An 11614-nucleotide genomic window follows, 5' to 3' on the forward strand; every position below is an offset into this window, starting at 1 on the left:
GCAAAGACGTCGCACAGCATCTGTAACAAATCAAAACAAAAAACCGGAAATATACCGTCTTCTTGTCGTAAACTGGACATAACGGGTTTGCGACGTCGCACTTTCGCCTTTGTCGTGCTAAAAATAAACGCGGGTTTTTCCCTTGTGACTTTTTTCATCTTTTTGCCAAGGAGAGTTCCGAAAGTCCTTAGTTACGAATATTTCTGAGAGTTACTCTTAAGACTAACCTAAAAGCCTAATATAGATCGAAACCTCTAAGAGAACGAGGGGGAACCTCTTGTTGGTAGAACAGCCAGGCAATCAACAAGCGTGTGTAGTGAAATTTTAATTTCACACGTGCAACTCGCACACCTGGCTGTTCTACCAACAGGTGGTCCCCCATCGTAACAAATAGCGAAAAGTGACAACAAAATAATGATAGTTTGTTAAACAACAATCGGGTGTCCAAAATTATGAGACAAATCATCTAAATTGGTCTGTCGATTTCATGTGACTGTGTAAAATTTGGTTTTGTTGCAATTATTAGATTTTGTGTTTGTGAGCAATTCATCCGTCTCAAATGAAATCAAACGGGCTATTCGCCGAAACGTCGCACTCATTGCAATAAAGAAGTTGACTATCCATAGAACTTGGTTTTCCTTCATCTTTACAACTTCTAAAATGCCTCTCGCTATATAAGTTTATTAACATACATGCCCTTCTTGTCAAGGAGGCCCTCAACTCAGCAATACAACATATTAGTGGTATATAGCTTCTAGTCAGTCAAGTTGGGCATGGTAATTGACGATGACAATTCAATTACGAAAGCAGGGGCGGATCCAGGATTTTGGAGAAGGGGGGTGCGAAGGTTAGGAGGAAATGCTCCCAACGCCTGCACCTCCCCTCTAATTGTTGTAGCAATATATGAAGTTGCCTGGAAAATATTGGTCGTCGCTGTTTTGAGAACTCGAAATTTCAGTATTGCAAAACTATAACGTACACGTATTTGCTAGATACAAACTCCATAATGACATGTATACATTTAAACATGAATTTACAAGGTGAAAGGTCTCCGTTAGCTTCATCCAATCAAACGTAAGCATTCAATAATATTGGGATTCCCCCCTAAGTCAACGAGATCCTCTCTCGGTGGTCCAGGGCCCAGTTTATATGGTCACTGACGCTAACTGGTATTGGATGATTACGCGGGATAATTAAAAAACGGCGGCTTAATCATGTGTCTCCCAGACCCGTGAAGATCCGGGGTAGAATAGGTCTTCAGCAACCCATTCTTGTCATAAAAGGCACTATGCTTGTCGTAAAAGGCGACTAACGGGATCGGGTGGTCAGGCTCGCTGACTTGGTTGACACATGTCATCGGTTCCCAATTGCGCAGATCGATGCTCATGCTGATGATCACTGGATTTTCTGGTCCAGACTCGATTATTTAGAGACCGCCGCCATACAGCTGGAATATTGCTGAGTGCGGCGTAAAACTAAACTCACTCACTCACATGTCTCTTTAAGTGATTTTCTACTTGTTAGTTCGCTCTAGGGAAATATCGATTATTAGATGTTGGGATATACAATGCAGTATTTCATCATCAAAAGAGTACATAATTATCATGACATACACATTTCAGCATTTCGAAGAAATACCGCTAGTACATGTAAATGTAGAAAGCAGCGTCCAAGCCAATTCCGTATTATTATTTACATTATTTGCATTCAGTCTGTGCTTCTGCTTGAACCGTTCTTGCATTACTCGGAGAGCGGAAGGTCGCGGGTTCGATGCAAGACCGCGTCATACCAAAAGACGTTCAAATATGGTACTTGTTGGACCCTGCCTGGCGCTCGGCATTAATGGGTACATCAAGGACTGGTCGGCTCGGAGTCAGTATATTGTGTCCGAGTGGGGTATTCATGCTTCACTGCGGCATGGTATCTCAGTAGGCTAGCACTATAAAACCAGCTTCAGTCTGGGCTAGTACAAGCAGCCGCACATACACATACACGCGCATGCACGTCGTCATATGAGTGAAATATTCTCAATCACGACGTTAAACCCAATTTACCTCATATCACCTTACATTACTCATCAACTGAGGTAGGGCCTGACTAGTTATTTAGCAAATTTATGCAAATATCATCGCATCTATCCCAATAGATCTGAAACAGATTTTCTCGTGGTTTATTCACAATTGTGGGGGTAAGTTTGAACGGCGGCAGTCAATAAGGAAAAATCAACTTTATTAAAACAATTATGTGTGTGGCGGGAGGTCCGGATAAGAGCAGAGCATTATACACTCCAAACGACGTCACGTACACAGGCTGCTAGCACCTGTACCAAACCGTCACAACGTCACAAGGTCAGATACACAACTTGAAGTCAACATCTCTGTCTTCAGTTACATTACTGTGAGAATCAGTTTATCAATGGGACATTCACACCAAAGAAATCCATGGCCACGTGCCTCGCTGGCCTTGACCCCGATTATGGATGTGAGACATAACGTCACAATAGCTCGTAATTTGTGTGTTTACACATTAATATACATCAGCAAGCCGATGACGTAATGTATTCCAAGCACATGCTGTCGACAACTATTAATGCATGGCCTGCAGATGGAATAGAGCTTTGTGATGTGAATGAATGAGATCGCATTTAACACAATGGTGAAAATAATATTTACTTTGTAAAATGCATCTTCTTTTGTGGTTTTAGCGGGAGTATTTGTTATCGTAATCATATTTTCAACTATTTTGTCTTTAATTATTATTTTTTCATTACGGTAGAGGGTATAAAAACACTTGTGACATACACTTGGAGTTCGGCTCCCCTTACCACCTCTGGCAAATTACCAAATTCAAAATTCATACAAAGTTAAGTATGCAACCTTAACGCCCCTTTCAGGTTGCCATATCTTTCGGTGAAATCACCCCTTTTTCGATCAAACACTTAATGCCCTGGATCGGTGGGCTAGCCTAGTGGTTAAAGCGTTCGCTCGTCACGCCGAAGACCCAGGTTCGATTCCCCACATGGGTACAATGTGTGTAGCCCATTTCTGGTGTTCCCCGCCGTGATATTGCTGGAATTTTGCTACAAGCGATGTAAAACTGAACTCACTCACTTAATTCCCTCGAGGGCCCGTGTGCGAATTATGATTTATGTCGGAAAGAGCAAGTTAAATCTCCAAATCATCATCATCATCATCATCATCATCATTCATGTGGTCTGTAAAAATATCATCATCATCACTAAATGTGTTTGTGACGGTACTACCGGCGCTTGACATGCTCACCTTTTTGTGAGCACTTTGTATCCTCACTATTTCATATTCATTCATACACTGGCACCCGTGAAGAGCCACCTCCTCGTGGTGGGTGCTGGGTAACGCCAAAAGCTCTTCGACCCCTCGTTGTGGACCCGGGGGGATATTTGGTCCACCAACCCGTTTGCCGTGGGTTGCGCCCCTGTGTCGGTGGAGGACGGGAGTCTGGTGGTTGAGGGCACTGGTTCCAGGAACAGTGTTCCTTTGCCCAATACACCACTTCGCCCCTGACTTCACCTAGACGGGTGGTTGAATGGGCCTGGTTCAATCAATCGGCTGGTCATGCCAAGCCCTGTGTATTTGAAATAGTACTTTATATCACTTGAACTACTTTTATTATTTTCGCTTCAAGGAACTGTCTTGGCATCAATTACTTTCCATATTATAATTTTGCAAAATGTTCAAAATCAATTAATTATTTTGCCTAGAGTCCTAATACCCAGAAGGCGATGGCTCATGGGCCAATCTAGTAGGATATGTCTTTTCAAGATATGTTTCTGCTTGAGTATATCCACCTGGTATCCTTGGTGCCATCTGTTGGAGATCCACAGATGTAAGGCATCGTCCTTGTTGACACTCCATGGTGGGTGGGGAGCCAGGTGGATGAAACATAACTCACACTAACATGGCACCCCCTTACAAAAAACGTACTCATGAACCAGAAGATTCAGCCTCTTCGGAGGATGATGATCCTTCAATACAAAAAATCAACTCTGATCACTGGTCTAGATTTCTAGTCATGTCTTCCACTGATGGATCTGCTCTAAAGCTGAATCCTTTTGCCATTGCAAAGGGTATTGAAGGTTTAGCTGGAGAAGTTAAAGAAGTTAAAATGTTACGTGCAGGCTGTCTTTTGATTGAGTGCAAGAAACACATTCAATCACAGATTCTCCTTTCAACTAAATCTTTAGCAAATGTTCCTGTGCAAGTTTCTCCTCACAGGACTTTAAACAGCAGCAAGGGGATTGTGCGAGATGTAATACGTTGTCTCTCGGACATGACCAAAGCTGAAATTGTTGCAGAATTAAAATCACAAAATGTCACTGACGTAAAACGTTTTACAATGAAGAGAGACAATGAAACCATCAAGACAAACACTTATCTATTTACATTTGGTCTTCCTGCTCGTCCTGAATCACTTAAAGCTGGCTACTGTAACTTACGGGTTGATGCTTTCATCCCGAATCCCCTGAGATGTTACAGTTGTCAGAAGTTTGGACACGGATCTAAGTCATGCCGTAATGCAGCCGCTTGTCATCGATGTGGTGGAGCATGCGAGGATGGCAAGTCATGTACCAATCCTCCTTCTTGTGTCAACTGCTCAGGTAGTCATCCGTCCTCGTCAAAGGAATGTCCTACATGGAAATTTCAGTCGAAAATCTCTCGAATAAAGCATGACCGTAATGTAAGTTTTCTGGAAGCAAGGAAGAGTGTTCTTGCTCAAGAACAGCCAGGATCTAGTTATGCCACTACGGCCTCTGTACGACTTTCAAAGCCGAAGACAAAACATGTATCTCTTCAGACAATTACTTGCCAGACTGATTACACGTGGACAAAGACATCTGCGCCTACTTTGGTATCTACGGCAGTTCAAGTGAGGCCTCCTCGACAGAGCTCTTGCTCACAAACCATTCCTTCAAGTCAAACAATCATTCAGTCTCAGGCGTTTTGTGATAAGGATTCATCTTTACCTCAGGTGCAATCATTATCACAATCAACTCAATTACCCAAATCTGACACTAATGTGAAACAACTTGCAAACACTAAATCCAAATCTAAAGCTGAACCTACAAAGAAGAACCTTAGTGGACGATCCCCCAAAGGGTCCAGTAACCAGGTCCAACTGTTTAATAAGTTTGGATCACTCGAGGACATGGATGTGTCTGAAAGCAGCCATTTTCGGTCGCATAGCTTGTCACCCTCGAGAAAAGTGAGGGGTCGTTCTCCTGTTAATCCCCCGAAGAGATAGTTTCTTCACCTCTAGTACAATGGAATTGCAGAGGACTCAGGACGAATTTGAATGATTAACATCTTTTAGTCCAAGATTTTAAACTGTCAGCATTCTGCTTACAAGAGACATATCTGAAGCAGACAGATCATTTTGCCTTGCGTCAGTATAGGGCATATCACTATTTTTCTCCTCCAGGGGACAGGGCCACTGGAGGATCGTCAATCCTTGTTAAGAATGATGTAACCCACAGCCCCGTTATACTTAAAACAAATCTGCAGGCCGTTGCAGTACGACTCACTTTACATGTTGCAGTTACTTTGTGCTCTTTGTACACTCCGCCTTCATCAACTGTCCAACTAGCAGAACTCCAAGCTCTGTACGATGAATTGCCTAAACCATGTATAATCATGGGCGATTTAAACGGACACAATCCACTCTGGGGTAGTGCAACAACAAACGCTAAAGGCAAAATTCTGGAGGATTTCATTATGAATAACAATTTATGCATTTATAATAATGGTTCCAATACATATTTACATCCTGACACAGGAACATATTCAGCTCTTGATTTGTCAATTACTGACCCCAACCTATTGAATGAATTTGAATGGTCAGTCCACGACGACCTCTGTGGAAGTGACCATTTCCCTACAATACTAGAACCCGTGCATCCATCTGATGTTCCTCAAGTGTCGAGATGGAATTTTAAAAGGGCCAGTTGGCACTTATTTGAAACTCTCTGTACTGACAAGCTTAGACCTGAAATTTTCATTAATGTCCCTGATGCCATAAAATGCTTTTTTGATGAATTGCATAACATAGCTGACGAGTGTATCCCAAAGTCCTCTGTAATTCCTCACGTACGCAAACCGTGGTTTAATGATAACTGCAAAGAGGCTCGTAAGGCGCGGAAAAAGGCTGAGCATTATTTCCGTCGCCATCCCATGGTCCATAATTTGAACAAATTTAAAATTTTAAATGCTAAAGCAAGGCGTACTTTTAAGCAAAATAAACGTCAATCTTGGCGAAACTATGTATCTAAAATACATGCACGTACGCCGATTTCGAAGGTATGGAATATGATCCAGAAAAGCAAGGGTAAGGGCTGTAGATCTAGCATTCAACATCTGAAAGATAGGAATCAGTTATTGACTGATAAATCGGATATTGCAAATAAGCTTGGTGAGACACTGGCTAAACATTCTTCCTCCTCTAATTATGTACCTAAATTTCAAAAGTATCAACAACAGAAAGAACGGAAATCTATTAATTTCAATTCAGATAATGGGGAAGATTACAATGAAATATTTTCGATTCATGAGCTCCATACTGCTCCTGACCAGGCCCACGATACTGCTACAGGAGCTGATAACATCCGTTATCAACTCCTGAAGCACTTACCGGAATCATGTTTAGAAACCCTTTTGAATATTTTTGATGACATTTGGACGTCTGGAAAGTTTCCTTCCTCATGGCGTGATGCTATTATTGTCCCCATACCTAAACCTGGACGTGATCATACCGATCCTTCGAATTATCGACCTATTTCTTTGACAAGCTGCGTTTGCAAGACCATGGAACGCATGATTAATAATCGTCTCGTTTGGTACTTAGAAACTAATAACCTACTCACAGATGTTCAATGTGGTTTCCGCAAAAACAGAAGTACCATCGATCACTTAGTACGTTTGGAAGCATTTGTGAAAAACGCTTTAATCAATAAACAGCATGCAGTGTCTATCTTTTTTGATCTCGAAAAAGCATATGACACAACATGGAAATATGGCATTTTAAAAGATTTACATGGTTTTGGATTGAGAGGTCGTTTACCTCAGTTCATATCCAACTTTTTAAATGACAGACAGTTTCAAGTCCGCGTGGGATCTACCCTGTCTGACCATTACAATCAGGACCAGGGTGTCCCACAAGGCAGTATTTTGTCTGTCACTCTATTTAGCATTAAAATAAACAGTTTGGCAAGTGTTTTAAATGATTCGATTGATGGATCACTTTTCGTGGATGATTTTAATATATCTTGCCGTGGGAAAAACATGCATACTATTGAAAGGCAACTACAGCTTTGTTTAAACAAGATCGATCAATGGTGTTTGGAAAATGGCTTTAAATTTTCAAAGTCAAAAACTAATTGTATCCATTTTTGCCGAAAATACAAGCCTCACAAAGATCCAGATTTATATTTAGATGACACTCCTATTAAGGTAGTAAAAGAAGCGAAATTCTTGGGTTTAATTTTTGATGAGCACTTGACCTTCCGACCGCATATTAAATATTTAAAAAATAAATGCCTGAAGGCCCTTGATTTGCTGAAAGTTGTCTCTAATACAAAATGGGGAGGGGATCAGAAAAACCCTCCTCCAACTGTACCGAGCACTTATACGTTCGAAACTGGATTATGGATCCATCGTCTATGGTGGCGCCTGCAAAAAGCAGCCTTCAACTTCTTGATTCTGTCCACCATCAAGGTCTGAGACTATGTCTTGGATCTTTCCGAACTTCTCCTATTGACAGTCTTTATGTCGAAGCTGATGAGCCATCTTTACAACATCGCCGCATCAAATTGTCTTTGCAGTATATCACAAAACTTTATTCTAATGAATCCAACCTTGCTTATACCAGTGTATTCAATCCTCTTTATGAGGATCTGTATAATAAAAAATCTTCTCTTATTCCACCGTTAGGAATAAGAATAAAACCATTCCTTTCTGAATCTGGCATTGAGCTAGATAATATAGCTCCTTACCGTCTTCCTTCTTCTCCGCCTTGGCAATTAGTAAGACCACAAGTTGACCTCACACTGACAAAGTTTAAGAAAGCAGAAACTAATGAATTACAATATAAACAAGAATATAATCAATTAAAAAGTAAATATCATACATACAAATCCTTATTTACAGATGTGTCCAAGGATGGTGGCGCGGTGGCATGTGCCACTGTAATTGGCTCCCGAACAATATCTTCTCGGCTACCAAATAACAGCTCCATTTTCACAGGAGAAGCTAACGCCATATTAACAGCTCTTAGATATATTAATAGACACCGTAAGTATAAACATTACATCATCTTTTCCGATTCTCTTTCTTGTCTTCAGGCTATTAAAAATCTTTCTTACAAACATCCACTTTTATTAGAAATCATTGAATTGTATAATGAGCTTGCTACTGGCCAATGCGACATCGTCTTTTGTTGGTTACCCAGCCACGTTGGCATTTCTGGGAATACACTGGCTGATCGTGCTGCTAAGGCAGCACTCAACAAATCTGTGACACCACTTCTTATCCCATATTCTGATTACAAAGCTAGCATTAGAACCTACATCCGTGATCTGATGCAGAAGAAGTGGGACACCCAAGTAGGTATTAATAAATTACATGCAATAAAACCCTACATTGGTTACACCTACTTGGGTTGTCAGTCCAGATTTGAAGAGGTCATTATTCGGCGATGTCGCATTGGCCATACTAGATATACTCATGAATATTTATTGAAAGGCGAAGATCCTCCGTTTTGCATCCCTTGTGATGAAAGAATCACAGTCAAGCATGTCTTGCTTGATTGCATTGAATATTCCATCACAAGGGATAACTATTTCAAAGTAAACACTATGAAGGATCTTTTTAATAATATCAGCTCTCATTTAGTTATTGTATTTTTAAAAGAATTAGATTTGTTAAGTGATTTGTAAATAGATATATATTTTATTATTGGTAGTTTAGATTAGTAACTGAGATTGTTAGTGGCTGTGCCCCCAAAGGGGGTTGAAGTAGCGTAAAATTATTGTCCTCCTGAGAGGGTACGTAAGTCCCAAAGCATTCAGTGTAAATTTAAATCTACTGTTATTTTTAATCGTAGAATATATGTTCTTTTAATTTGTGGCTTGAATATCCAAAATTGCTAATAGCTGAGGGACGGTGTAAATCCAGCTAGGGTCCATGCAGGAAGCAAAAGTACTGTAAGCCCCCATGGTCCCTAGTATGGTGATCTACCTTCAGTTGGTGGCAATCTATAGCCAGGTTTTATATTGTATTGTCAACTATAGTCAAACTGTTTTAGATTTAATTACTAGTTTTAAATTATTCTCTGTGATAATCTAGTTATTTTACTGTCCTTCGTAGGCAGGCTTTTATAATTTACTATTATTTACTATATGTACCAATCAATTGTTCTCGTCACGATATGGAATATTGCCGATGTGACGATAAATATTAACTCACTCACTTATTCATACACTCATGCTTCTAATATATTCGGAATCAAGTTGTTAAAAACACAGCACGTTGCAGTATATTAAGCATGCTGAGGGTCAAATCTATAACATGACCATACTTAAGGCACGGCGTTATCTCTTGTTGTGTTGTCTAGATAGAGTTTAGCAAACCTATTTAAGATGGTAATACCTTTATCAGTCTCTATCGCCATGTCATCCACTCAAACATCTGAAACCACACGTACCACACACTCCTTTATCAAGAATGACTCGGTCATATTCAATTATGTAATTCTGTCGAGATAAGTTTAACCAAAGCTACAAGAATCATACTGTAGAACAGGTATTACAGTCACATATCACCCTGTGGTTCAGTAATACTTATGGTTTATTTACACAAGCCAATGATTGTGTATTCACTCAAGTAAGCACCATCTTTATACGGAAGACAGTCAGGTCGACGTCACATTTCGTCAATGTAGCTGCGTCAATGTACGGTAAGATTTTTACTTATTAAATTTGAACTTTCTAAATTTTCTGTTTCAGATTGACTACACTTGTGAGCATGTCTCCTCGCATGCTGTATTGAGTGGTGTAGTGTTGGGTGCGTTGTGCATGAGTATTATCCAATTACATGTATTCAAAGTGAGTGAGTGAGTTAATAGTTAGCGTCACAGCGACAATATTGCAGCCATATCGTAACGAGAACAATTCAATTTATATCAATATTAAAATCAATAATTTTAGAACGTAAAAACCTGTCATAGAAGGACAGTAAAAATACTAGACTATCACAGATATATATGTAAAAAATAGTATGCTATCATACAAATACATCACTAGAGACAGCAATACAATAAAAAAATCGGGCTATAGATCACCAACAACTGAAGGTTGATCACCGTACTAGGGACCATGGGGACTTACAGTACCTTTGCTACGTAGCTACATGGGCCCTAGTTGGATTTACACCATCCTTTCAACCGCTGGCGACTGTAGTGAAATTTAGCCATAATTGAAAATAACAAAAATCCTACGCTTAAAATCCTGGTAAATTTTAAATTTACTTTGAAAGTTTCGGGACTTACGTATCCTCTCAGGAGAACAATAATTTTACGATACTTTAACCCCCTTTGAGGGCACAGCCACTAACAATCTAAGTTACTAATTTTAACTTCCAATCATTAAAAAATATCTACAAATGATATCAATCAAACTTTATCAGTCAGTTCCATTTCTTTTAAACACTCAATAATTAACATTACTAAAAATACCTTTAGCCGTTTTAACACTGAAATATTTATCCCTTGTGATGGAAAAATCAACACAGTCAAGCAGGACATGCTTGACCGTGATTGTCTCATCACAAGGGATACACAACGGAGGATCCTCACTTGTTAACAGGTATTCATGAGTACATCTAGTGTGGCCAATACGACATCGTCGCATGATGCCTGACTATCAGGTCTCGTTTATCGGATTTTAAACCAGTTCAAACCTTTACAGGTCATATGACTATGAACATTAACTGACTCTGTGGCAGGCAAATATACAAAGCTATATCACGGGTATTGAGTTATTATACGAGTTGTGGTGTGCAGTGCCTTTGGTTGGCGAGTTAAGAGAGAAATTAAGCTTAAAGTATCCTAGAAAAAGGCCTAGTCTCTTAACATCTACATTGTTGTTATAGAAACAAATAATTCCATTTAAGCTGAAAAGGAGCCCAAGTGCAATATGAGATTAAGGGCTTGCATTGCAAAAAGTGTTGGTGAAAGATAAAATATGTGGTTCAGGGACTGTACGACAGGCTATACGATATCTCCTTTAGGCAATAATCTTCATTCCCAAAACAGTAGGAAGCTAGGTTTCCATGTGTACATATTGTCTACGTAATTGCGTGATGCGTATTACGTGTGTGCAGTGTGCGTACGTGTATAAAGGCAATGTGATGCGTTAAATCAAGTCGTTCTTTTCCTGGAGATCGTACTGATCACACCTGCTGTCAACAATGCCAGCTTGTTTCTCAAAGAACGCTGTAGACTTAACATGATATGAAGATATATATATTCCAAATGCCAGCCCTTTCTTGGTCATCGTTTTCCTGAAGTTTCCTTTAATGGCTAGACA

The 11614-nt window shown here is 39.9% G+C and overlaps 1 protein-coding gene across 1 annotated transcript; it reads left to right on the forward strand.

The window, feature by feature from the left end:
- Nucleotides 1-3936: 3936 nt before the first annotated feature.
- LOC124268557 lies at nucleotides 3937-5280 on the forward strand. The gene has a single exon (XM_046703550.1). It carries the CDS (start codon nucleotides 3937-3939, stop codon nucleotides 5278-5280), a length of 1344 nt encoding a protein of 447 aa, XP_046559506.1.
- The last annotated feature ends 6334 nt before the right edge of the window (nucleotides 5281-11614 follow it).

The sequence above is a fragment of the Haliotis rubra genome, unplaced genomic scaffold (assembly GCF_003918875.1).
Source record: "Haliotis rubra isolate DU_JTF1 unplaced genomic scaffold, ASM391887v1 Scf139, whole genome shotgun sequence".
NCBI lineage: Eukaryota > Metazoa > Mollusca > Gastropoda > Lepetellida > Haliotidae > Haliotis > Haliotis rubra.